The sequence below is a fragment of the Zalophus californianus genome, chromosome 1, assembly GCF_009762305.2.
Source record: "Zalophus californianus isolate mZalCal1 chromosome 1, mZalCal1.pri.v2, whole genome shotgun sequence".
In the NCBI taxonomy this organism is placed as follows: domain Eukaryota; kingdom Metazoa; phylum Chordata; class Mammalia; order Carnivora; family Otariidae; genus Zalophus; species Zalophus californianus.
Window position 1 is genome coordinate 11,652,191 of NC_045595.1, and position 27,863 is coordinate 11,680,053.

Here is a 27,863-nt window from a genome sequence, read left to right on the forward strand (position 1 = left end):
GCGCACTCCCACCCTTTCCCGAGCCCCGTTCCTTCCTACGCTTACCGTGCTGCACACCAAAAAACTAACGAGAAGTAAGTGGGATGGGAAGAGCTTTATTAGGCTCGGCTTCCAGATTTGGCCACGCGGGTCCTGCCCGCCCGGAGCCCGGGTTACGGTGCGCCCCCGCCACCCTCCTCGTCGTCGTCGGCCTCCACATCGAGGCCCGGAATACCGCGGATCTGGCGCTGAAGCGCCCCGCCCAGCAGGGGCACGGCCCCCTCCTCTTCCTCCTCCGGCGGCGGCGGCGGCGGTGGGGACGCGGCCCCGGGGGCCGGCTCCGGGGGCACTGGGGGCTGCGCCGGCGCGCCCTCTGCACCCTCCGCGCCCCCTGCCCCCTCGACCAGCGCCCCCTCGTCCAGGGCGCCGCCCTCGGCCTCCTCCTGTTCCTTCTCCTCCTCGGGGCTATCGGTGAACGGGTTCTCACCCTGTGGGGAAGGAGGCGAACACTGAAGGGAGGGAAGGACCCGCGGGGGCCGGGGGCCAGGGGCCTGCTCGCCTCACCTTCAGGTAGCGCTCCAGCTTCTTGCTGATGATTTTGTTGTTGAGGATGCTGCGGGCCACCATGAGCGAGGACTTCTTGGACTGCTCCATCATGAGCTGCAGGCAAGGCAGGGAGGGCTGGAGAGGCTGGTCTGGGCGTCAGAAAGCCCCCCTCCCCCGCCCCACTAGCTCTGCGGAGCCCTCCCAAACCCTCTTGCCCCGAGCTCAGCACAGCCAAGCACTCTAACCACGTGGTGAAAGTGTACAAGTGTACCTTGGGTGCAAGCGTAGGGCCACTCTACAAGCACGGAGCCAAGACCTGATCTGATCTTTGCTCGAATGCTCCATTCTTCCACACCATACGTACTGTATGTAATTGATTAAAGACATATGTCTTTACAGCTGTACAGCAGAAACCTAATGTGCTTACATAAAAACTACAAACAGTGAACAAATTAGGAAACCTACTAAAAGCCAGAGGTGCAACATCTAACAAGAAGCCAGCTGCCCATATCCAAGGAACTCTTTAGGATCCACAGGGATGATATAAGAGCAGGAATACAAATGTCAAACAGTACATTTAAGTGATGTACCTCCTTTTAACCCATAGAATTCCCAGGATGACGAATTATACCCCAAATGGCAAAAGTGAAGAGAGACCGTTCTACCCTGACAGTGACGGGGTCAACTGTTTACTTACTTTCTGGAAAGCAGTTTGATAAAATGTATCAAAAGTAAAAGTTTGTCTCAAAAATTTGTCTCAGTAATTCTTTACAAGACTCTAGCCTAAGTTTAAGACTTGGAAACATTCATGCACATAGTTGCAGTAGTGAAAAACTGGAAAGCACCTAAAACTTCTGTGAAGTAGTTAAATAAAACATTGAAAAGAACACCATGCAGTCCTTAAGATAGGGCTCATCTCTGGGGCTAAATCGGTTAGACAACTGACTTCAGCTCAAGTCATGATCTCACATGGTCTGGTCCTAGGATCAAGCACTCAGGGGGAGTCTCCCTCTCTCTCTGCCCCTCCCCACCGCTTGTGTGCCCTCTCTCTCTCTCAAATAAATAAAATCTTATAAAAAAAAATAGGGCTCATCTCCTCCTGTGTGCTGAGAAAAGGTGTGTGATGGACCAGGTTGTATAACATGCCAGCGCCTTTTTGTCCGGAAGGATTTACACCGAAATGCTAAGTGGTTTCCTCAACTGTGTAAGTACAGGCAAATCTCACTTTCATCATTATGAAGATAATGCACGTGTAAAGCCATAAGCTGAAAGCAGATGATAAAAGCCATTTTTGTTGGCATGGGGGAGCCTACCCCCAGGAATCCTGTTGCACCCCAGCCAACTCTTTTTTTTTTTTTTAAAGATTTTATTTATTTATTTGACAGAGACACAGCAAGAGCGGGAGTAGGAGAGGGAGAAGCAGGTTTCCCGCTGAGCAGGGAGCCGCAGCCCGATGCAGGGCTCGATCCCAGGACCCCGGGATCATGACCTGAGCCGAAGGCAGACGCTTAAGGACTGAGCCACCCAGGCGCCCCACCCCAGCCAACTCTTTACATCATCCTCTCACTTGCGTTTCTATTCCCTTTTCCCACCTTCACCTTTTTTTCTTTACTCATTTTCTCTACCATTTGGGGAAAATATGGATAGCCCTCATGCATGATCAAAATCAAACAAGTCAAAGATGCACAATTAGGATGCTAGGTCAGACCATTTCCTCTGCACCTCCTTACTTGCCAACACATGATCCTCCTCCCTGTAGGCATAGAGATGTACACACAACTCCCAAGGGAAGCCCACTTACATGGTTTCCAGATTTTTGCTACAAGAACCAAACACCACCAGAATAAACTTAAATACTTCCATGTTGGTGCTACCCAACAGGTTCCCCAAAGTGATGGTGCCTCAGTACTCTGCAAAAAAGTTGTATTAAGTTATAGTAAGTCGGCTTCCTCCACCTGTATTAAAGCAATGTACTTATCCTTTTGCTTCCTCAGCAGCATCAGATGTTACTACTGTTGGATACTTTTGTGGTTGAAGGAAAGAAAAAAGAAGGATGAGACCTCTTGTGGCATTTCCCGCCCACCAATAAATGTGAGTGATCTAATACACACATGGGGCCACCTGCCCAGCATTCTAGGAGGTCATCTGCTCCACGACCTCTGGGTTTCCTGGCTTGTTCAGGAAGGCTTTCTGTAACCTCAAGGTAAACAATCTTCTAAATTTTGCTCTTTTATTTTTCATATTATTTCTGGAATTTAATATATGGTAGGAGGTTAGGGGTCCAGCTTTTTTCCCCAGAAATTAATGAGATAAACAATTGTTTCTCCATTAAATTGACATATGGGTCTATAATAATCCCTTCTCCACAAATCTGAAATCCAGAGGAAGAGTTTTCTCCTAAGCTCCATTGTGTATGTATGTATATACGTATGCATATATTTATAAGATTTTATTTACTTATTGGTCAGAGAGCGAGCACAAGCAGAGGGAGAAGCAGGCTCCCCGCTAAGCAAGGAGCCTGATGCAGGACTCGATCCCAGGACCTTGGGATCATGACCTGAGCCAAAGGCAACCACTTAACTGACCGAGCCACCCAGGCGTCCCTCCATTGTGTTTTTATACCATCTTTATTTATCCCACTTACATAAGTCATTTGAGGCATTATTGATGGCTCAACTACAAGTCATTTTCCCAGGTCCCACTGGGGATGTTAGTGATCATTACCATGTAGCTGTTTTGAAATTCAAAAACTAATTTGAAAACATCTGGCCCTAGAGTTTCAGATAAGGAACCTGTACTGACTTTGACAATTACTAAGTTCCAAAACATACTGGCATCTTTCATTAGACTCTATTCTGATTCCACTGCTTTATTACTATGCCAATATCACTTTTTGTTTTTAATTGCAGTGGCTTTGAAAAAAGTCATATCTGCTAAACCAACGCCCTGAACTCAATTACCACCCTTTCTATAATTTTCTTGACTATTGGGGCGCCTGGGTGGCTCAGTTGGTTAAGCATCTGCCTTTGGCTCAGGTCATGATCCCAGGGTCCTGGGATCGAGCCCTATATCAGGCTCCCTGCTTAGCGGGAAGCCTGCTTCTCTCTCTCCCACTCCCCCTGCTTGTGTTCCCTCTCTCGCTGTGTCTCTCTCTGTCAAATAAATAAATATAAATTAAAAAAAAATTTTTTTTTCTTGGCTGTTGTTAGACTTAATTCTACAACATAAACTTTAAAGCAATTTCATCCAGTCCCCCTTGCCAGAATATGACTGGAATCCCATGAACTGTCCACATTAATTATGGGGCGATGTAGTGTTTGTTTTGTTTTGCTATTAAACCTCCTATGAAGAACACCATTATTCCTCTATTCATTGAATTCTTATTTCCTATCCTTGGCGTTTCTTCTTAAATCTATATTCTTAGTTATTTTATACACTTTGTGGTTACTGTGAGTAGATTTTTCCCCATTTTAACTGGGTATTACCAGAATGGAGAAAGGCTATTACTTTCTGGATATTATCTTGAATTCCATTCCTTTTATTACATTCTGTTAATTCAAAGACCATTTTCTTGGAATCATTCAGCTTTTCTAAGAATATAATCACAATTTGCATATACAGTTTTCATTTCCAGCATTTCATACTGATACTGTTGCTAATTTCTTACTGAACCATCCTTGTAGTCCAGAGACAAACTTTACTTAATTATAGTGTAGTAAACACTTGAATCACTATCAGATTGGTAATTACTAATATTATACTTAACACTTTTATTCTTTAATAATAAACTAATCTACAGTTTCATTTTGGCATTATCCTTATCAGATTTTTGGAATTAGTTTTAAAAATCTTGATAAAAACACATCAGAGGATAGACTTCCAGCATGACAACTTGAGAAGCTATGTGAACCTACTCCCTAGTAAAACTGATGAAGACTATAGAACAACACAACCATTTAAAGTCAAAGGAAAAGGCCCTAAGGACATACAGCAAAGGAAGAAACACAGTAATGAAAAGCTACCAGGCCCAAGTTTTACCAAGGGACAGGCCTTAAAACAGTGAGCTCCCAAATCTCTTTCCAAAGGAACTTACTTTATTCATAAGTGTGTAAGGAAGTTCAAGACAGAGGGCTCTCTCAAAACAGTGGAGGGTGTGGGGAAAAGCAATTAAAAGGAGACCAGTAGATTTGATACTAATATAAGCTAAACCATCAGCTGTCCCCGTTACCAGAGAGAACCAATAAAACAGCTAAGAAGAGCCTCCAGGGCTCAGGGCTCAGAACTCTCAATGACCTCAAAAATAATCGGTATAAAAGAGCCTGGATTTATTTAATTGGATCAGATTGGAGAGCAATTTAATGCCTCAGGAATTGCTGAAAACAACACAGCAATCAACCAACAATTTGTGTAGTTTATAATAGTTAAGTTTAGTCTGGGAAAGAAAAAAAGAGAACCCTGTCTGTCAGAAACCACTGTTATCCCAGGGTTGCTGTGTACTTGCCCATGACTTCCTCCTCCAAGGCACCCTAGCAAAGGCTTCACATTGTGGGGATGAGAGAGGCTTCAAAAAATAATTTGACTAGACATAAATAAGTACAATAACTGAAACGAAAAATTCACTAGATGGGCTTAATGGTAGATTTGAACTGGCAGAAGAATTAGAGAATCTATAGATTGGTAGAGCTATGATCTGAAAAACAGAGAACAAAGAAGAAAAATATTCTCAGACAACCTTGGGACACCACTAGATGACCCGACACATGCATAATGGAAACACCGGAAGAAGAGGAACAAGAAGCAGAAAAAAATGCATGCAAACTTGATAAATCTGGTGAAAAACTTTAATCTAGACATCCAACAAGCTCAACAAACTCCAAGTAGAATAAATACAAAGAGATCCACAAAAAGAGTCATCATAATAAAAATGCTGAAAGCTGAAGACAAGGGAAAAATGTTGAAAGCAGCAAAAGAAAAATGAATTATCACTTAAAAGGGAATCCCAATAAGGTTAAAGATTGGCTTCTCATGAGAAACAAGGCCAGAAAGCAGCAAAATAACATATTTAAAATGTTCAAAGAAAAAAAGTGTCAACCGAGACTCCTATGCCCAGCAAAGCTACCTTTCAAAAATAAAGGTGAAATAAAGACATTCCACAATCAAGAACACCTGAAAGAGTCTCCTGCCATCAGACCTTGTAAGAAATACCAAAGGAAGTTCATCAGGCTGAAAGCAAGTGACTCCAGACAGTAATGCAAATCCACGTGAAAGACCAATACAAATAATTATAAAAGAAACTATAAACGTGTAATTCTTTGCTTGTCTTCTCAACTGACTGAAAAGAAGTTGTACAAAGCAATATATACACACACAGAGATACACAGACATACTTGTATTGTCTGGCCTATAACATACAGAAATATAACAAGTTTAACAATAATGGCACAAAGAAAGTGGGGGGACTAAAGCTGTATTGAACTAATAAGGAAGTGACTACAGATGGTAACTTAAATCCACAGGTAAAACTCAAATGAAGAGAACCAAAAATGAGAAATAAGAAGGCTAATATAACAAAAACTAGAAATATGTAATTGCTCTCATTTCTTCTGTAAGCTTCCTTAAAAGACATAAAATTACATAAAGTAGTCATGATACTGTATTATACTATTGCCTTTGTTATTGGAATTATAACACATACAGACAAAATACTACGTACAACAGTAATAACACAACGACCTTCTATGTAGAGAGCTATATAGGAGTAACTCAATCCCACTGAAATTAAGTTATTATATCTGAAAAAGATTCTGAGAAGTTAATATGTATAAGGCCTAGAGAAATCACTCAGAAAATGATGCCCCCCAAAGAATGTAGCACACACAAAAAAATCATTAATGAAATTAAAATGTTACACTAAAAAATTAAAAAAACCAAAAGACAAAAAACCTGTAAAGGGGAATAGAACAAGAGATGTAAATCTGGTAATCTCAGTAGTAACATTAAATGTGAATGGATTAAGCAATCTAATCAAAAGATAGTCAAACTGGATTAAAAAAGGGATGGAATCAAAAGATCCAAATTTAAAAGAGCTAAAACTTATAAAACTCTTATGAGAAACACAAGGATAAATCTTTCTGACCCTGGATTTAACAATGGATTCTTGGCCATGACACCCCAAGCACAAGCCAACAAAATAAATAAACTGGTGTTCATCAAAATGAAACTTTTGTGCTATAGACACATCAAGGTGAGAAATCAACCCACAGATTGGGAGAAAATGTTTGTAAGGTGTAGGTCTGATAAAGGATTTGTATCTAGAATATATAAAAAATTCTTTTTTAAAAGATTTTATTTATTTATTTGTTTGTTTGTTTATTTATTTATTTTTTATTTAAGAGAGAACAGGAGTGAGAGTGGGGGGAGAAGGGGAATAGAAAGAGGAAGAGGGAGAGAATCTCAAGCTGACTCGCACTAAGTGCGGAGCCCAACATGGGGGGGGGGGGGGCTTGATCGCACGACCCTGAGATCATGACCTGAGCTGAAACCAGACCAGGAGTCGTACACTTAACCAAGTGAGCCAGCCAGGCGCCCCTAGAATATATAAAAAAAAACTCTTTAACTCAAGAAGACCATACAATTAATAAACAAACACAGGATCTGAATAGACATTCTTCAACTTCCAAGGACATAGACAAATGGCCAACAAACCCATTAAAAGATGCTCAACATCACTGTCATTAGGGAAATTCAAATAAGACATAGGGGTGCCTGGGTGGCTCAGTTGGTTAAGCGTCTGCCTTCAGCTTGGGTCGTGATCCCGGGGTCCTGGGATCAAGCCCCACATCGGGTTTCCCGCCAGGTGGGGAGTCTGCTTCTCTCTCTCCCTCTGCCCCTCCCCACCACTCATTCTCTCTCTCAAATAAGTAAGATCTTTAAAAAATAAAAATAAAAAAAAAACAGTGGATACCACTTCACACCCACTAGGACGTTTAGAATCAGAAAGTCCTATAATCAGTGCTAGAGAGGTGTGGAGAAATCAGAACCCGCACACTACTGCTGATGGGAATATAAAACGGTGCAGCCACTCTGGAAAACATCCAGCTGTTCCTCAAGAAGTTAAACAGAGTTACTATTGGACTGAGACATTCCACTCTTAGATATGTACCCAAAAGAAATAAAAATATATGCCCACACAAAAACTTGTACACAAATGTTCAAATGCTTGTAATAGCATAATTCATAATAGCCAAAAGGTGAAAACAATCTAAATGCCCAAATTAATGAATTGATAGACCAAATGTGGTATATCTATGCAAGAGAATATGATTAGGCCATACAAAGGAATGCTACCTGGATACACCCGGAAAACATTATGTTGACTGGAAGAAGCTGATCATAGAAGACCACATATTACATGACTCCATATATGTGAAATGCCCAGAACGAGCAAATATACAGAGACAGACAATAGGTTAGTGGTTGCTTAAGGCCAGGGAAACATGGCAGGAGGGTTAGGGAGTGATAGATAGCTAAAAGGCACATGGTAAATTTATCTTTTCTTTCTGAGGTGATAAAAATGTTCTATAACTGATTGTGCTGATGGCTGCACAACTGTAATATACTAAAAACTATTGCACTGTACAGCTTAAATGGGTGAATTGTATGCTATATGAATTATATCTCAGTAAAGCTGTGACCAAAAATAATAATTAGAAGCTTTCCATTCATTCCTACAGTCTGGAATCTCTAAAAATACAGTATTTAAATTATACTCAAATCTCTATAAATCAACAACCTCTGGTGCTAATTTCTAAGTATCTTCCATCTTTCCTCACCCTTCTGTACCCCTTTATTAGCAGCTATGGCTTTTTCTTTTTTCAAACTTCTAAAATCAATTTGAGTTTATGTTCTACTGGCTATCACTCATTTCACCTAGATTTCCCACATTTTAATATCATGTACTGCAGTCTGCTCTCTTCCAACAGCCTTATCAGATCCCAGCTCCAGAACCTGGTGTTGGCAAGATCCCCACAGGATCTCCTCCACCACCTACCCCCATCCCACTGTTGAGAATCAGTGCATCAAGAAAGACCAGAGATGAATTTGATGGCCATGGAAAAAGGTTGAGAAATACTATTTCCTATGCTCCCCCTGGCTGCCATCATCTGCACATAAATCCCTTCTGCCTCCTCCAGGGTGGTGGCAGTCAAGCCTCTCCAGGCCCAGACCTGGTCCTGGATCCCTCAAGCTCTCTCCCTACTGCACAGCAGTGCCCACCCCCCTCCACCAACCCCACCCAGAGCAGACCTCTAACAGCCACCTTCAGCCCAGCAGGTCACCCCCTCAATCAAAAAACGCCTCCTCTGGCTTGTGTGCTAGGCACTGAGGATACAATGGAAAATAAGACTGAATTTGTTCACCTTCTTGCCAGACTCACCCCTTTCCCTGTACCATATCCCTACCCTGTTATCTTAGCAGCAGCTCTGTCTACCTAGTTACCCAAGCCAGAAGCCTGAGACATCCCAGACTCCTGTTCACTTCCTTACACAGTCCTTCTGTCCAGCCTTTCTCATCACTCCTAAAGTGGAGGCACTCCTGTATCTTGGTACTGCAGCAGTTCCTCGTGTGCCCCCCACTGCCCCCCCCCATCTCCCTCCACACCAGTGCCACACCAACTCTAATCCTGTTAGTGCCAGACTTAAAAACTGCTGCCTATAGGAGTGAGCCCAGCCCCTCAGCCCAGCCCTCATGAACCCCTCCTCTAGCAACACGCACACTGTACACTTCTTCTTGGGTTTCTGAACCTCTTCTGGCTTGTGGCCCCTATGCACACGGAGGTCCCCATATCCCATAGCCTTAAAGGTCCAGCTCTAATGGCAGAGTCCCCGTTCCCCTCCCCTCTCCCTGCAGCTGCACTGATTGCACTGCCAGAAAAGTCTACATCTGCCCACCCCGCCACATCTCCTGCAGTTCCTCACGGGCAAGCAGAAGTTATAACCCCAGGACCTCCCTGCAAGTCAACCCACAGGACGGCAGAAGGGCACTGGTGGCCACTCACCCTGCGGTTGCGGTTGTGATCCATGGTCTTGAGGTGCTTCTGGATGATCCCAAACTGCATGGGAATGAAGAGGTCACAGGCTGCACAGTGGGCTGCCTCTACCTTCTTCACAAAATGCTCCATGGCAATTTCTGCAGGGGGGAGAAGGAGGGTCACCACCGGTTCCAGGTGCCTAAGACAGACCCAGCAGTTTAGGGAAAACACCAGACCAGCTCCTCACCTCGCCCTGCCATTTCCACGTGGGCCTGAGGCTGTTCTCACTGACCCTCCCTGGGGGAACAGAGGGGTGTCGTGACCCCACTCTGAGAACCAGAGGAGGGCAGGCTGAGTCTCTGCCTGGTTGGAGTGGGATGGAACCTCCTCACCTTGGGTTAGATCCTGGTCTCTGTAGATCTGCTGAATCAGACCATCAAGGTCCTCCACGGTTTTCCGGAGTTCCTCTGTCTTCTTGGTCTTATTGGTGACATACTCCTGCCAAAGATACCAAGGAGACACCAAGGTTTGTGCGGGCTGCTCTATGTTCCAAGGGGTCTGAGAAGCTAAGAGCATCCGTCCTGCTGCTCCAAGGCTCACCTGCAGAAAGTCGGCTGTCTGCTTGGGGAGCTTGGTGCCTACATATTTAAAGTGCTCCTTGTGGAACTTGCTATCGAGGTGGCTGGCCATCTCCTCCTCGTAGAAGGTCCGGTATTTGCAGAGAGAACACACAAACTGGATCCTGCCACAGGAAAGAAACGAGGGGCTGAGGCCTCAACGGTCCCAAGGAGCAGTGCTGCCGCCTCACCCAACCCAGCTGCGAACCCTGAAACAGGCCTTGCTCACGGGCCTCTGAAGTGTGGTCCCAGCAGGGGGACAGGCTGGGACCAGTGGGGTCGGGAGTAGAAAGGGACAGAAAGTCTGCAGGCTGCAATTACTGCAACGTGGGGGGGCAGGGGAGGAGCTCTTCCTTCCCAGACAGGAGGCTGAAACCCGAGGCAGCAGCTGCTGCAACAGGCAAGGAGTCGCTGGAAGGCTGCCGGTGGGCCTCTCTACCAAGGCTGGGCACGAGCGTGTGCACTTGGCCCAACTGGGGACCGGAAGGAAGGATGCCCTGGCGTGAGCCAGGTGGCCCTGAGGTGCAGAGTGGAGTACGCAGTCCCGAGGCAGGGCCCGAAAAGGTGCTGCATCTTCCTTCTGGGTCTGGGGGACTGAAAGGCCCAGCCCATCCTCTGCTCAGAATGCTTGGGGGTGGTGTCGGGAGGGATGGGAGGCAAGCAGGCCTGGGCTCCTGCTGCCTCATCTTCCTCTTCCAAGAAGAGACCAGTCTGAGCTGGAAGGAGGGCGCCCGCCTGGCCTGCCAGAGGGCAGCCTGGAGTCACCTGAGCGAGGTGCTCTGTCTGGGCCTGGTGTCCACAGCAGAAGCCCGGGGTCTGGGGCCTGGGCTGGAGCAGGCCGCCGTGGCAAGGGGCGGAGGAGGCCAGCCGCCACCGAGGCCTCGGGGCGGGTCCCTACCTCTGCCGGACGTCCTTATCTGGGCCACGGGGTCAGCTTTGTCTGGAGAGCCCAGGGGCCGGGCGCCGGCGAGGCTGAGGAAGGTCCAGCAAGAGCAAGAGTCTGAGGCGGAGGAGGAGGCAAGCGCCAGTGCGGGAGCCCTGAGGGCAGACAGACCCGACCAAGGGGCGTGAAGGCCTCAGCCGCAGACAGGCCCGGCCTGACAGGGCCGGCGGGCAGGGCAGAGGGCAGGCCCGAGGCTGCCACAGCCCACAGGTGCTGCCATCTCTCCTGGGCGCGGCGGCGGCCTCTTGGCAGCTAGCTGGGGTGGCACAGGCGCCTTGGACCTCGAGTCTCTGATGAGCTGGCCCCCTCCCGCAGGGGCATCAGGCCCCCAGTGCACCTCGGGGCTCGTGCGCCGAGTGACCTAGCGCTGGAGCTTCTGGGCAACGGTGCCGAGCAGTGTCAGGTCTCAGGTCAAAGACGCTAGCGGTCGCCAGGCGGCCGCAGTGGGGCAGGGAACGAGTCAGGCCTTGGGAGCTGGGCCTGGCGGGAAGCAGGGTCCATGCACGGCCGAGCAGGTGGCAGCTCCCGAGGGAGGCCAGAGGGCGGCGAGGCGGCAGAGCTATGGCCCTGCTCTCCAGGCGGCAGCCCCAGAGCGAGGCAGAGGCAAAGGAGTGGAGGGAAGCCGGTTACCTTTCCACCATGCGGTCTCGCTGCCGCTTTTTCTGCTTGTCCTGGCTCTTCTTGCCTGCCTGCAACTTGCGCTTGATCTGGCCACTATCATCCTGGGTGCTCAGGGCCCCTGTAGAAACAGAGGATTACAGTCACCGGCTTGGTTCCACCAGATCAGGGCAGGCCCTGGGGCCTCCAGCTGGATCACCCGCCTTCTACTGCAGACAGTCCATTCTGAGAACAGCCGTTCGAACAAGGACTCCGGCCATGAGCAGGGCTGGGCACCCTGGGCTGGGCAGGGAACCATTTTGGGCCTAGGTCCTGAAGAGGGGAGGACACAGGCTGACCCCACTGCTCTCCAGAACACCCATACTCTGCAGAGGGCCACAGGGAGGCTGGAAGGCAAACAGAAGCTGTCTCGGTGGGGACACTGGCACAAGTTCAGAGGGGCCAGGTAGCGGGATGCAGGGAGGCCATGACTGAGGCCTAAGTGCAGCCCCCAGAGGTAAAGACCCGAAAGCTCACAGGGCTCAGCCCACCCCCCCCGACGGCGCACCGCGGCAACAGTGGGCTGAGGCTGGATTTACTGTTAGGTACCTGCTGGCGCTCATCACTCAGGTAGGGGGACACGGGCTCCCAACAAGGGCTGGAGAGGCGCTAAGGGAGAGGACACGCAAACCAGAGCCGTAAAAACTGCACCGAGGGTCCCAGCTCAGATACCAGCCACTGAGGACTTGGAACTGTGCACTACTGAAGGACCGAGGGCAGGGAGTATGCCTGTGGTTCCCCCCAACTCTTTTGCTTGCTGCCCCCACCGGAAGGTAAAACAAATGCCGGCCACATTTCTGTCACAACCCTGCCCTCAGCTGGATCCCTCCAACTGTGAGGGCCTGGAAGAGTCTCCCTGGCGTCCGGGCCCCTCAGAAGACTCACCCTTCTCCACATCCTCTTTGCTTTCTTCTTTGCCTTCTTCTTTTCCCTCTTCGTCTTCTCCTTCCTAGGACACCATTTCAAAAACCCCACGTTAAAGCGTATACAGTTGTTTATAATGGCTCTGAGTGACAAGGCCCTGCTAAGTGCCAGGCACTAAGCCAAAAGCCTCACAACCCCGCAGCAGCCCTTGCACAGGGGGGCTCATTCCACCGTTTCCTGATAAAGAAGCCCGGCCTCTGGCTGGCTGGCCTGCTTACAGCCTGTGCTCTCTCCACCAGACCTCCACCTCCCTTGTGCTGTTCACACGTGCAGGACCAGGATGGCCCGTGGCCCCCATGGAGAGCCCTGCTCTGAGGCACAGGGGCTCAGCCAGCCCGCTCCTCACAGGCCCCACCTGCTGACAATGCACAGAGCCCAGCCACTTACTGCTCTGGAGCCCTTCTCCACAGCCTCGGTGCCTTCAGTGCCCTCTGCGGCCTCCCCCTCAGTGCCCTCATCTGAAAAGTATGAAGAGACAAACTCAGCCCAGGAGCCCCACAAGGTGGGGGGCAGGGAGCAGCAGGCCAGTGCCCAGCTCACCATTGTCTGAATCACTGTTGTCTGAGCAGTCCGTCCGGGTGGCTTTGCTGTCTGGTTCATCGGGACTGCCACACTGCTTTCTCTTCTTCTTCTTGGTCTGGGTTGGAAAGAGGGAGCTGGGTCAGGGCAGGTGGCTCCATGCTCCTCGCTCCTCACTCCACCCAGTCAGCGCCAGGAGGGATAGCCTCCTCCACTCACCCGGAAGTCGGCCGTGGTCCAGGTCTTCCAGGTCCGCCTCATCTGCTTCATGCCATTGCCAAACCCGAAGCCAAAGCGGGAGCCACCTGGGAAGGCGCCCCCGCCACGCATGCCCTGGAACATGCTGTACTCGGGGATGATGTTCTGAGAGAAGAGGGAGGGCAGCCGGGAGGCACCAGGCATGCACTGGCCCCGGGCCCCCATGGGGTCTTCCCACATGCGCCCATAGCCCGAGGCCATCGGCCGGCCACTCCTGGAGTCCCGGGCCCAGCCCTGAGCCCGTGGGCCAAAGGTGTCGCCGCCACGCATGCGGAACTGGTCGCGGTAGGCATCGTATTGGCCCTCGTAGGCCATTTCCATCTCGGGGTCAAGTTCGCCATAGTCGTAGCCTGACCGGTATAGGTCGCGCTCGCTCAGAATGGCCCTCGAGTCACAGGCCTCATAGGAATCATATCTGCAGAAGCAGGTGGCAAGCATCAGGGATGCCCTCAGGTCCCATTGCCCTTGGGTGGAGCCTACTGTTCCTGCCTTTCCCCAAAGCTCCCTGTCCTGGGGACAGGAAGTCCTACTCTAGCACCTACGCCACCCTGTCAGAGAGGCTCAATGTTCAGGAATGCCAATAAAAAGGCCTCTCAGGAGCCTCTGCACCAGCTAGGGGACCCAAAGAAAAACTGACAACGGGATGGAGTAGGTCTCAGATGGGGCAGAGACACCCTGCAGCCCTCAGCCCTGTGGAAGCATGTACATATTTGTGATAGCCACAATGCCCAAGGCTACTCCTAGGGGGCAGAACCAAGCACCCCAGCGTCCTATGGGATGCGGGCAGTCAGGCACACGAATGCTTGTCCAAAAGGACCGATGATGCCCATGAGAAACACTGTGCTGGTCTCATCCCTTTTGGCTGAGGGAACTTCCAATCCTCCAAAGGCCCTCACCATCCAAAAGGAGAAGGGAGACAAAGTGGAGAGTGTTTCCCAGGAAAGTCACTGTGATTCTGCCGAGGGACTAGAAAAAGAGCTCTATCACATCAACCTTGTGGGATCGAACCCTCCACAGCAACTGGGAAGGCAGGCCAAACCTCCCTCCTGGGAGAAAGAGAGTGCCACAGAAAGCTCTTCTAACAGTGGGTGCAGCCCACATACCTCAGTCCTTAACCCTACACATCTCACAGGCACAGAGGCCCCTCCGGCAAACCTGGACAGCCAAGAAGTGCCAGCAGCTGTGGCAGAAGCAGCCAGCACTACCCAGTTGTCAGCCCTCCCTCACCCCTGCTCCCCAGTTCTAGGCTGTAGCAAGAAAGTCCACAGGCAGCTGGCACCAGCAGCGACAGGATCCACACAGCCACTGAGCCAAAAGCCAAGCCCCTTCTGCCTTAAGCAGCCTCAGCTGCAAGCACAGTGGCTGCCAAGCACGAGGGCATGGGGTATGTCTGGGGATCCCCCCACCACCACCCATTTTGTTTGCTACAGAGCCAATGCGTGCAAGTCTCTTTGGCAGCCTCTGCCCCCAGTGGCCCTGGGGCCTCACCCGAACCCACCAGTGCCTGGCTCCACCCCTCCTTACTCTCTGCTCTCCTCCCATCTGTCAGCTGGAGCCATTAGGATGCTCCACGCCAACATGTGCCCTCCTCACTGAAGCCTCTCACTAGGGTACAAGGACCTCTGAGCCAGCACCAGTTTAGAAAGTGAGAGACAAACACAGCATGATGCTGCGGAAGAGGGCACATCTAGGAGGCAGGCCCAGTTCCGCCACCTACTCCTGGGTGCCTTCAGGCAAGGAGTGTGACCTCTTGTGCTTCAAGAATGAGGACGACAACAGTTCCTCACAAAGGCACTTTTGAGGCTCAACAGGCACACCTTTGTCAGGCTCAGAAGAGTGGCCTGGAAGTATCCACATCTGCTCTGTCTCTTATGTGGGGACAGCCCAGCTCTCTGTGGTCAGCCCCAAAGGCTCACCGCCCTGCTTCATGCCCAGCCCAATCTGTCCTGCCCTGACACCGTGTGGGATACAAGGTCTTGTGAGAACTCCAAATGGCTGTCTCCAGTTGGAGGGGCCACTTCACACTCCGGTCCTGAGTGAAGCTGGCCCAGTTGGGGCTCGCTCCTCCCCCTACAAGCTAGGGGAGAGACTGGCCACCAGGCAATTGCAAAGGGCAGGGAGGGGGCCCAGGCCGGAGAAGGGAAGCGCAGCAGACCCTGAGCAGTCTCTGGGAGCCCCAGCAGTAAAGCAAGGAGACAGGAAGGCAACCCAGGAGGCAGGTCAGAGAGGGAGGTGCCGGCAGGCAGCAGGCGCCCCGACAGAGCCACAGCCCTGGGCGGACACCTACTCACCTTTCTCCGCCTGAGCCATACACGCCTCCTTGTATCATGTCTGTCTCCAAGTGTGGCACCAGATCTAAGCGCTGGTTAATTCTGGACAAAACGGAATCGGCACCGGCGCTACCCGCAGCACTGGGGTTTGCATTTGTGTCCGAGTTAGGCATTTCCCAAGAGTCTGAGGCGGCCGTACCGTACCCGTAGTTGGCGGTGTTATCCTGGCCGTAGCCATAGCCGTAGCCATAGTTCTCGTAGCCTGCAAGGAGGAAGACAGAGACGGACAGACAGAGATGGCAGGGGTAGGGAGAGGACAGGCACACAGAGATGGACAGACAGAGAGACAAGGACATCTTCTGTCACAGAGACAAGCTGGGGACCCTAGCCCCCCGAGGCTGGGTGGGTCCCAGCCCAGGACCTCCGGTGAAAGACCAGCTGGCCCCGGGGCCCCCAAAGGCACCTTCCGGCACAGTGGGCAAGCCGGGCAGTGGCAGAAACACACAACCGGTTCAATCCCAAGGGAGAGGAGAGCAATCATGGGAATACTTGCCTCTGTTTGTCCCAGAGTTCCAAGTTCCATAGCCTACAAAAAGGAAAAGCGCAATTACATCTACAGTTGACTATAATACAACAAGAGCTGAATTCAGGCACAAAGACGATGATTCCCAGAATCTGACTGGTGACAGAAGAATGAACCTCCCCTGAGCAGCCTTGAGCTTAAGAGCACTCCATAAACAAGCCAGGTCACCCTGTGCCCTGGTGTCTGAACTTCTGTGGCTCTGACCGTCTGCTACTTCCGAGGCCTCCCCTTCCCAACACCGCCAGCTGAGGAATCTGGCTCTCATACTCCTCCCTTGAGGAGCCAGAATTAGATTACCCCCACTTCCTGCTAAGCACCAGTCAGAGGAAGAGGAGAATGGTTTCTGGTGCCTCACACAGACTGCGCTGTACAAGAAGTTCAGCACAGAGCCCACATCCACCATGAAAATCAGGTCACTCAAATCACCCCAAAAAAGCCACAGAGAACAGAGAAGTGGACTATCCTGGTCCCCCAAGTATATGCCTTAACAGGGAGGGCCACCAAGCCCTTGAATCTCGAGTGTGCTATGCTGAAACACATTAGCAGAGGTAAGGACAAGACAATTCCCAGCTTGAGAAATGCTAGTGAGAGAATAATCTGGATTATAAACTAAATATGCTCTGGATTTTATCACAGCACACGAGAAAAATTCATCCCTTCAGAAACATAAAGCCAGTGAGAACTGACGAAGTGCAAAGCCAAGTGGGAATTCCAAGTCAAGCAAACATGGTTCCTGCCCAGGGGAGTCCACCAGAACTTTTCCCGGTGTCTCTGGTGAGACTCCAGAGTTGTCTCCTACACCCTATTATCTCTGCCCTGCAGACAGACAAGACATGCTCATCCCAGGGCAGGGACCAAAGCTCTGAGATGGCAGTGTGAGGAATGACAGAGTCCAGTCACAGGAGAGCAAGAGTGTATAAACTTGAAAAGAGGGACAGGGGCAGGCTGAGGTAGGTCCTACAGTTGGGTTCCTCCTTAATCCAGGGCATAAACAGAACGGGGAGGTGTCAGAAACCAGGAAAGAACCCCAGATGACTGTTAGGTTTAATGCACCTTGGGCTCCAGAGAGCTCACAAAGCAAAAATCCTCCTGGTTGGGGAAGTCAAAGCAGAGGCTTCTCATTCATTCCTTTATGTAACAACTATCATCATGAGCACACAGAGCAGTGGCTGGCAGTGCTGGGCAGCCCAGAGCACTGTCTGTTAAAAGAGACTCTTCTTCTTCTTTTTTTTTTTTAATATTTTATTTATCTGACAGAGACACCGCAAGAGAGGGAACACAAGCAGGGGGGGCGGGAGAGGGAGAAGCAGGCTTCCGGCTGAGCAGGGAGCCCGATGCGGGGCCCGATCTCAGGGCCCTGGGCTCATGACCTGAGCCGAAGGCAGATGCTTAACGACTGAGCCACCCTGGTGCCCCTAAAGGAGACACTTCTAACTAGAAAGCAGCAAGGGACAGCCGGCAGCAGGAAATCACGTAAGAGATGAGTGGCAAAGGAGGAGTTCTGACAAGCAAGAAGAGGCTGCCAGAGGCAACCAAGGAATAATACACACTTAGCCCCAGCAACTAACAAGAGCTTGGTCACGTGGGTGTTTGCTCCAGGAACAGTGGATACTAGCTATTCAAAAGGAGACAGGACTGGGAAGCAAAGGCAGACCCACTGGGACTCTGCTTATGAGGCCTGTGTATGGTCTTCCAGGGCTTTAGCTGCTGAAAATCTGCCAGAACAGAGCAAGGAAGTACAAGGAAAGGAAGCAGGAATGGACGCAAAACCGTAAACACAAGGACAGACAAGTGGACAGGTAGGTGATGGCCCTGTGACAGACAGGACTCAGAAAGCACTCTCTATGTGCTAGTTGGTAAGCCCAGAGCAACTCAGACTCTCTGAAGGAGGCTTCTCAGCCAGGTCCCTTCGAAGGGGAAACCTTTTATCTATATTATGAGGCCTAGGGAGTCCCCAAGACCTGCCCCTTCCAAAAGAACGTCAGAGCTCACTTCCACCTCCAGAGGAGGATGAGACCAGTGTTGACATAGGAAATTTTAGGGACATAATTTTTTTAAAAGATTTTATTTATTTGTTAGAGAGAGAGAGAGAGAGAGAGAGAGAGAACAAGGAAGGGTAGTGCGAGAGGTAGAAGCAGCCTCCTTGCTGAGCAGGAAGCCCGATGCAGGGCTTGATCCCAGGACCCTGGGATCATGACCTGAGCCAAAGGCAGACACTTAACCAACTAAGCCACCCAGGCACCCTGAGATGTAATTTTTTTAAGCAAAAGAAAAACAAGCAGAAGAAAAGTAGATGGTCAGTAAGCAACACTTACAGAACAAAAATATAAAACAATGTAAATGTTCAACTTCAAGAAGTTACAGCCTACCTTCTCAGTGACATACCTCATAGAGGCATCAAAAAAGAAGCCATTAAACCTTATGTAGTACAAGGAAATGCTTCTAACAGTAAGCAAATCAAGCAGGATACACAATTCTATCCCCCTATAAATTATTCAACTACTTAGAACAGGATGAAAGTATTAAAATGGTGGGATCGCAGTTGACTATTTTCCAAAATTTTATTTATTTATTTATTTATTTTAAAGATTTTATTTATTTGACAGAGAGAGACACAGCGAGAGAGGGAACACAAGCAGGGGGAGTGGAGAAGGGAGAAGCAGGCTTCCCACAGAGCAGGGAGCCCGATGTGGGGCTCGATCCCAGGACCCTGGGATTATGACCTGAGCCTAAGACAGACGCTTAACGACTGAACCACCCAGGCGCCCCCAAAATGTAATTTAAATATTGTTATATTGCTCTTGCAATTTAAGCCAGAAGAAAATATAAAACCGTTTTTATTCTTTCACACGATTGCCTACATAAAAAAACCTATATGAATTACAAAAATAAGTGAGCTTAGCAAGGTTTATCACAAGGTCGATATATAAAAATCAACCCAATTTCTACAAATTAGCAGTGAACAACTGGAAACTAAAGTTCTTAAAAATACCATTTACCTTGGCACTAAAAATATGAAATACTTAGGTATAGATATAACAAACTATGTGCAGGATCTGTGTTTTGAAAACTACAAAACACTAATGAAAGAAATCAAAGATCTAAATAAATCGAATGACATTGTATTCATGGATTGGCACACTTAATGTCATTAGCATGTTAATTCTCCCAAAGGAATCTATAGATTCAAGGCCATTGGACTCAAAATCTCAGCAGGAATTCTTACAGAAATTGACAAACTGATTCTAAAATTTATATGCAAAAAGAAAAGAACTAAAATATCCAAGTCAATTCTGGAAAAAGAATAAAACTGGAGGATTGGAATGAACTGATTTCATGATTCATTATGTAGTAATCAAGACGGACTGGTACTGGAGGAAATTCAGATACACAGATGACCAGAACAGAATTAGAGTCCAGAAACCGACCCACACATATAGGTTCAATTGATTTTCAACGAAGTTAAAAAAGAATCTTGACCTATACTGTGTACCTTGTAGAAATACTAACTAAAAATAGATCACAGAACAGATGGAAAACACAAAACTAGGAAGCACCTAAAAGAAAACTCGGAAGACAATCTTGGTGAGCTTGGGTTAGGCAAAAATTTCTTTCCTTCTTTCTTTTTTCATAAAGATTTTATTTATTTGTTTACTTGAGAGAGAGAGAGAGTGAGCAAGCAAGCACACACAAGCAGGGGGAGCAGCAAAGGGAGAGGGAGAAGCAGGCTCTCCGCCGAGCAGGGGGTCCGACATGGGGGCTCAATCCCAGGACCCTGGGATCTTGCCAGGAGCCGAAGGCAGATGCTTAACCTACTGAGCCACCCAGGCACCCCTAGGCAAAAATTTCTTAGATGCGACCCCCAAAACACCATATATTAAAGAGAAGACTGATAAATAGGACTTCAGTGGCAGTATCGTAGCCAATGAGGTTTATCTGAGGCCCAATTATTGCTGATTGAAAGACACTACTGACAAGAGAATAGACAGGCCACAGACTGGGAGAAAAGATTTGCAAACGGTGCATCTGCTAAAATGCTCGTACCGAGACTATGTAAATCAGAGGGAAAAGAATTCAAAAAAGCTGTGCAATCTGGGACTACTGTTTGATTAACAGGGGTAAGGCAGATAGGGCAAGATAGGGAAGCCATACACACCACGTTTCTCCTCATTTAGGAAACACCTGATACCTCCTTACTCAATTTCGAAACATTTTAAGTCTCCTTCTCCCCCTGGGACTAGCTGCTAATACTTCAGGGAGTTTATGTCCATTTATTCAGTGACTTTTGAGTCAGTGTCACAATGTAGGCTCAGTCTCTCCCCAGATCCTAGTAGTACAACAAGCTACCCACCTCAGCAAGCAAAGCATTATCTTTATTAATTCCAAAGAGGGCTCCTTCTCACAGACATCTATGGTCACAGACCACAGGAAGTCCAGCATTTATTGGCAGTTAGGGGTTGCCAGAGCATACCAAGAGAACATCTATGGATTCTGTCGAGTGGCTATTTCTGAATTAGAGATTTAGTGTGTCTGATCATGACTGAGAAATTGATTGGACATTTTCCTTCAACCCTGTGTGAGGAGCCCGCTGGCTTGAGATGGTCTGACTGTCTCTAAAACCCCTGCTAGATTCAGACAGGCAGCTTCTCTTTCATACAGGTCCCACACACTACCCTGAAGCTAAACTGATGGCTAGGTTTCTGATCAGACCGATCCTTTGGACTCTGATTGCCTACTCTCCTTCCCAGGCCCTCTAGGGGATTTTGTGAAGCCAGACCTTTGTCACAGACAATATGCACTTCTAACAACATGTTACAGGGTCAAAGGAACCAATGATTTACAGCTCCAAGAACTCCAGCTTACTCCGTAAGCAGACATCTTTCCCATTACTGCCTCCAAGGGAAGCACTAGCTATTCTAACAGCCCACCACACTGTTTTACACAAGACTGCATTTGGACAAGCAAGACAGTGAGAGCACAATCAAAGGCAACTGAGAAGACACGAGGTTGCTCTGCCACTAGAAGGCAGAGCCCTCACCCTCTGGTTCCCAGGGGCCCACACTTACCATAATCACAGGTGGGCTGAGCGCTTGTGTCTGAGTATGTCGACTGCAAAGTGGTTTCAGATCCCTGGACAAAGCCTAAATATATGCACAGTGTGGTTAATTTCCCAAAACAAGCCAAATGGAGATAACCTAAGACTACCCTTCAGTGTAGACTGGCTGGCAGGCCACCCCGCCCCCCCGGCCCCACAGTGGAAAGCCTCCAAAAACTCTAGATTCTCAACACTTTAATTATACCTCCAGAACATATTAGCTAATGAAGACAGGCTCTATTTAACTTGCTACACCAGAAGAACTGGATAAAAATGTTCAAACATTTTAAACCAGTATTCAGTTTCGATAAATGAGTGCCCAAATTATTCAGTTAAATGAGGAAAATACTTATATCAAACGACCAAAAGGTGAGCTGCCTCCAATTCAAACAAGGATGAGAGTTGGTTCTGAACAATGTTAAGGCAAATATTACCCCATTCCCTTCCCCCAGATCTGAAACTGAAACTGCTCTGTATTTTTTAGTTTTCCCATTAAAAAATGTATATAAAATGCAATTACTAGGGGTAAGCATGTTTTTACCGAACAGTGTTATGTAGAGTATGCATATTATTTCCTACTTTCTCAACTCTTTTTCTTTCTTTTTTAAGATTTTATTTATATGCCAGAGTGTGTGTGTACAAGCAGGGGGAGCAGCAGAGGGAGAGGGAGAAGCAGGCTCCCCGCTGAGCAAGGAGCCTGACTCGGGGCTCCATCCCAGGACCCGAGGATCATGACCTGAGCCAAAGGCAGACACTCAACCGACTACTGAGCCACCCAGGTGTCCCTCAAACTATTTCTTGACTTAAGATGAATTAGTACTAAATAAGGGAAACTTGAACCTCTATCAGAAACTATTGCTCTTAAATGATGAATCCTGACACTATCTTTAAAATTACATTTACAAACATTATTTTTAAAAGATTTACCCTTAGCACTGAAACTACGATGGCTGCCATAAGAGGCAATATTTGCCTATTCTCATCAGAGCCAATTCATGACCTAAAAATTAAAGCTAGTGCCTTTAATAGCCCCCCCCCTTTTTTTCTTTTTTACAACGAAAGCATACACCGAGTGCCTCCCCTGGGGTAGGCTGTTACATGTTGACAGTCTCTCTAGCTCATCTTAAAGGACCATAGCAACAAAGATGACCACAACAGAAGCCAACATTGAACAAGTGTTTCCCCCACAGGGTGCTAAGATCCTTATCTGCATTATTTTATTTCATCCTCATCACAGCCAACAAAGGGGACAGGGCCAAGATCCCTTACCCTGCAGTGCCCAAGTCCAAAAAGGTCTGAAAACCAAGTGTTCTCCTCATATGTGGTGCCAACAGTCATTGTGGGACAAAACTGACCTGTGAGGACAATTGCAATTTTTCTTTACCCAACCTAGTATAGAAAAAATGCATTTATTTACAGGGTGCTGCCCCAGACCCTAGTGGGGGTGTTGTGGAATGTCCTTCTCTCAAGCTAGAATTCCAAAATATACCCAGCTCCAAGGGTTTCAAGTAAAGATCAGTGGACCCACACTTTATCTCTACTTCCCAGAGAAGGGAATTGAGACTTGGTGCTGGGGAAGGAGAAAGGCAAAAGTATCCACGTTAACTTTTTTTACCTTTCCTAATTAAGGAGGGTAAGTTACAGTGGATTCCCTCCAGGGACCGAGGACCTTTCCAAGATGCCTACATCCTAAACAATGTCCACAAGAAACACTGAAAGCATGTTTTGGATGCTTCACTTGTGGTGAAGCCCCACAGTGTAAAAATTAATACCCTACACCTACCTTCTCCACTGTTTGCTTAACTAGCTTCCGGAAACCTGTCTGTTCAGCAATACAGCCACCAGCAAAATGGTTCCAGACTTCAGGTAACATGGTTTAAACATACTGCAGCTGCACCTGGAACCACCACACCCTGACAGGAATACTAACTGGAACATAGTATGAAAGCTGCAGAGCAAAGAATCTATGTCTATTCAAGGGAGAGGGGTCCTCCTTCTTCCCTGGGAAAAAGGAAACATAATCCATCAAACCTTCAGAGGTCAATGGCAACCTCTGCTCTAGTTCTGTCCTCCCCATGTTAACATCTTGTTGCACAGTACTGTCTCCAGAGCGGGATCTTCTTTAGCAAGTTATGCTTCAGTTATGAATAAATTCTTATCTGGCTTGTAAATCCTTCTCTTCTTGGTTTGATTTACCACCCTGAACAGCTCTGGGTGAAAAAATAAAGTAAGTATTTGGCCTGAGAAAGCTAAGGGTCAGACCATGGATTTATGATAATTACGCACCAATATCCCTCCCTCCCTCTTGGTTAGACTGTGACATCTTTTTCACTCAAAAATACACAAAGCTGGGGCGCCTGGGTGGCTCAATTGTTAAGCGTCTGCCTTCGGCCCGGGTCATGATCCCAGGGTGCTGGGATCGAGCCCCGCATCGGGCTCCCTGCTCAGCGGGAAGCCTGCTTCTCCCTCTCCCTGCTGCTTGTGTTCCCTCTCTCGCTGTCTCTGTCAAATAAATAAATAAATAACAAATAAACAAATAAATAAACGACTGAGCCACCCAGGCGCCCTGAAATCAATTTTCTTATAAAAGGTTTGGTAGTGTTTGAAGGCCCGATTTTGGATTTTTCTGTCTTATTTTTCCATTGCTCCCATCCTTCCCCTCAGTGCCAGAGAGGGGAAGTACACATAAAGTAACTAGGTTCACAAATACACATAAAGTAACTAGGTTCAAAAGCTGGACAAGTTATCAAAAAGATAAATTATTTTAATCACCTCCTATGCTTGAAAAGAATGGTAACATTTGCTTCAAGGCCTCCAGAAATCCTCCTTAAAGGCAAAGAAATTGTTTGAAATGTGACTGAAAATGTTTTTTTTTTTACTTTAGTGGTCTGCTTCTTAAAAGGGAAAGACTCACATTATAAAGCTGCTATGGTTTTTAGTTGATCAAGATCAAGGAAAAAGTAATCATTATCTCATTACCTTGGTTCCCTCAGTGAGCCAAGAATTAAAGCCTACAAGATCTGGAGTTGAAATTCAGACCTGGCCATTAGTGACCTAACTCTAGTCTCCTTGTCTATAAATCTAAATGCTCCACTGTTAAGCTACTTCACAGCACCCAACCATTCATCTTCTGTTTTTTTCAGCAGTCTTGTCTCTGAAAACCAACAAACTGTCTTCCAGTTCTTGGTAAGACTTGGTGAAAAGGATTACATCTCAATTCCAGAGATGGCAGCAACAACCCTACTGACTTTTCTCCTGAACCAGGAAAGCCACACAAAGCCTGGGGCAAGGTTGTCCAACCTTGGAACTACTGATATTCCCGGCTGGATAATTTATTGTGGTGGGGGCCGTCCTGTGCATTACAGGATGTTTAGCAGCATTCCTGGCCTCTATCCGCTGAATGATGGTAACAACTCCACTCCCGGATATGACAACCAGAAACATTGCAAACAATGCCAAATGTACTGGGGGATGGGGGCAGAAGGGCAGAATCACCCCGGTTGTGAACCACTGGGCTAAGGGATGGTTGCTTGAAAAGCTGGGGTTCTTGCGACGCTCCTCACCAGGGGACCAGAGGAGGGACGCCTGGCACTACTTCTTTGCTGAGGCTAACATAAAACAGCCTACGGAACAGCACCGGAGGATCCAGTATCATTGTCAGGCCCGAACATTCCAAGCAGAATGCAGGTTACTCAGCAACCATACTTGCTCAAGCCTAATACCCCCGTCAAAGGGGAGGCCTAGTCTATGGCTCCCGGCTGAGAAGCTTCATGTGTTACTGCCAAGGCAAACCCAGGCGGCCTTTCAGATTCCTCCAGGGATAATTCACAACCGTCCAAGCATATCCAAGCATAGCCCAGGGCCGCCTCTCCGATCTCATCATCCACCCTTCCCTCTTCGCTCAAATCCCACTGGCCTCGCTAGCTGATCTTCTAACAAGCCAGGCGGTTTCTGCTCCTGGGTCTTTATGCCAGCGGCACCCCGGGCCAGATGTCCTTAACTCCCTCACTCCATTCAGGTCTCTGCTCAAATGTCACCTCTTTACGTTGATCCCAACCACCCCTACCCCGCCCCCGCAAACGAGCAAGCCCCTCGGCTTACTGAGCGCGGAGTATATTCTACATTCATTGGTTTTCCCGTTACGTTCCGCCCATAAGCTGCTTGAGGATTTCCTGTCAATTTCCCAGGGCCTGTTCAGCACCTGACGCGATGACTCTGACAGATGGTGAATGAATTAATGGAAAAGCCGGTCATTGCTCTCAAGGCCCAGGCTCAGCCCCAGCCCCTTGGGCCCAAGGTTCCCTCGCTCATCGCCCTGGGGCCTGGCGCCTCTCCCAGCCTGGGGCAGGCAAAGGGGCTGGGGGGTGGGTAACTGCGGCATTTTGCAGGGAAACGGCGCAGGGTAGGCTGCGGCAATGGCGACGGCAGCCCAGTCCGCTGCCCGATCTGAAGGGTTAAGGCCTGAGGAAGGGCGACCTGAGGTCCCTAGGTCCGAGGAGACCGGACCTAGGCCGGAGGTCAGGGGCTCAGAGAACGCGGACGCTCAAGCCGGGGCCCTCGGACACAGGCGACAAAGGCCAAGATCTCGGGCGGCCGGGAGGCGGGACGCGAGGCCCGGAGCACAAAGAACTAAGGCGCCAAGGCGTGAGCGGGGCGAACCTGAGGCGACGGACCCGCGGCGCCATTTTGTGACCGCAGAGAGGGCAGCGTCCAGGCCCCTGGGGAGGTGCGGGCGAGCACGGTGCGGCTCTGGCACGTCCCTGTCCCTCCCCACCCGAAGCCCGACCCCAACCCTGCGGGCCCACCTGTATAGCTCATGGCAGCAGCGAACACTGCACCCGAGGACTCAGGCAGCTGTCCCACACGTCCGACGCCGGGATAGCGGCGACAATCCCCTGGGTCCCTTCTAAGACGACCGAACCCCACCTCCCGGCCCCATTGGCTCGCGTCGGACTCTGGGTTTACTCCTATTGGATGACAGCGCTGTCTATCCCACCCTCACGTTAGAGACTGACGGGGCTGCCAGTCTCGTGAGAGCCCCGCCCTCCGTTATTCCAAGCCCGCGATGATTGGCTGAGAGAAGAGGGCCGGGATACGGAACCTTGCAGAATTCGAAGGGGCGGAACTGTGTACTACGGGAAGACCTGAGGCCCAAGCGCGGCTGGGCTGGGAGAGCGCCGGTGCCCTGGAGGGCCGCCAGAGGGAGCCGGAACTACCGCCCAGGGCACTGTTCCAGTCCCGGCCCTGCTACTGAGGTGCTGTACAAACCTAGATTGTTAACTTCTCAGGCCTTCAGCTCCAAAAACGAGCACGGTGTGGCCATGCTGGAACGAAAATTACAACTAAGCGCCAAACAAGATGCTCGGCACACGTTCAGACATAGGAGATAACGTATGTAAAGAAATCAGTCCAGTGCCGGGTGCGCTAAATGTTACCTTTTGTTGTTAATCGTTACATAATGATAACGGATAAATTTATACAGCATGTTTATATGGTATATGTAATAAATATATTCGGATTACCATCTCAAATGCTCCCGTCGTACCTGCAAGGTCCTTTTTAAAGAATTTCCCATTTAAAAAATAAAAGAGGCTTGGAATTCATGACTTGCCCTGGGTCCTTGGCACTTAAGTGTTAAAGCTTGAACTTCAGGACTTTAGAGATCTTGTAATAGCGCAGCCTGGCGCCAGCCCTGTCTCCTCTGCATCCTCATTGGATATGTGGAATCCACTTTCGGAGACTAAGAGATGACTTGACAGAATTGCAGACACTGAAAATGGTATTTACATCTGTTTGTGAAAACTCATCAAACTGAGTACAATTATGGCTTGTACATGGTTTTTCTGGTGTTTTAAAGTATCAGCAATGTTGCTGACTTCTTGATATTAAGGAATTGTCAATCTCTTTAGGTGTAATAATGGCATATTTAAAAGCCCCTATCCTTCAGAGAAAGGTTGAAATATTAAGATTAATTCACATAATGACAAGTACGTGATTCACCATAATTCAGATGGGGAAAGGGAAAGAGGGTGCGGAAGGGTTACAGATGAAGAGCTTGGCTTGAGTTGGTAATTGGTAAGTAGGTGACAGTTCATTTTACTATTTTTGTATGGTTGGGATTCTCCATAAAATATTTTAATAAAACAACCCCTCCCCTAAAAATGGCTTATGCAGAACTTGCTGCCACATGGGACAAGGCTAATGATGTGTTGAGAAACTCCAAATATGAAGCACATAAAACTGATTGTGCACACCAGCCCTGGGGCTCATTGAAGTGTCATGCTCAGATGCCTGCCTGTTCTCCAAATTAAAGCTGAGCCCCCAGACACCTCTCGTGGATCCTACAGCTTCCTTCAAGGCACATACCACAGCCATCATTTTACCTTCATTTGGGTGATTTTGTTAACATCCTATGCTCTGCCTCTGAGACAGAACGGCCTGAGA

At 48.5% G+C, this 27,863-nt stretch overlaps 1 protein-coding gene across 3 annotated transcripts; it reads right to left on the minus strand.

The window, feature by feature from the left end:
- Positions 1–79: 79 nt before the first annotated feature.
- On the minus strand, positions 80–27,626 carry AKAP8L (A-kinase anchoring protein 8 like). Of its 3 annotated transcripts, none has more exons than XM_027583158.2 (14): positions 26,225–27,626; positions 21,391–21,465; positions 16,295–16,327; positions 15,763–16,003; positions 13,433–13,886; positions 13,235–13,331; positions 13,082–13,152; positions 12,656–12,719; positions 11,744–11,852; positions 10,154–10,295; positions 9,946–10,051; positions 9,581–9,711; positions 544–639; positions 80–467 (listed from the first exon to the last, which is right to left on the minus strand). In XM_027583158.2, the coding sequence occupies exons 1-14, from the start codon at positions 26,235–26,237 to the stop codon at positions 153–155; spliced, it is 1,947 nt and encodes a 648-aa protein (XP_027438959.1). In that variant the 5' UTR covers positions 26,238–27,626; the 3' UTR covers positions 80–152. The 3 variants fall into 3 exon arrangements, with proteins under 3 accessions (XP_027438959.1, XP_027438960.1, XP_027438958.1); XM_027583159.2 differs by lacking the exon at positions 26,225–27,626 and adding an exon at positions 24,192–24,411 and having other exon boundaries at positions 9,581–9,634; XM_027583157.2 differs by lacking the exon at positions 26,225–27,626 and adding an exon at positions 24,192–24,409.
- Positions 27,627–27,863: the final 237 nt, after the last annotated feature.

Bases quoted from the DNA above. Each gene is read 5' to 3' on its own strand.
- AKAP8L (XM_027583157.2), bottom strand. From the start codon at position 24,219: ATGTTACCATTCTTTTCAAGCATAGGAG. The intron at 13,332-13,432 runs GTGAGTGGAGGA...TTTCCAACCCAG, and splicing joins GGACCACGGCCGACTTCCGG to ACCAAGAAGAAGAAGAGAAA. The intron at 640-9,580 runs GTGAGTGGCCAC...CCTTGCCTGCAG, and splicing joins ATCACAACCGCAACCGCAGG to CTCATGATGGAGCAGTCCAA.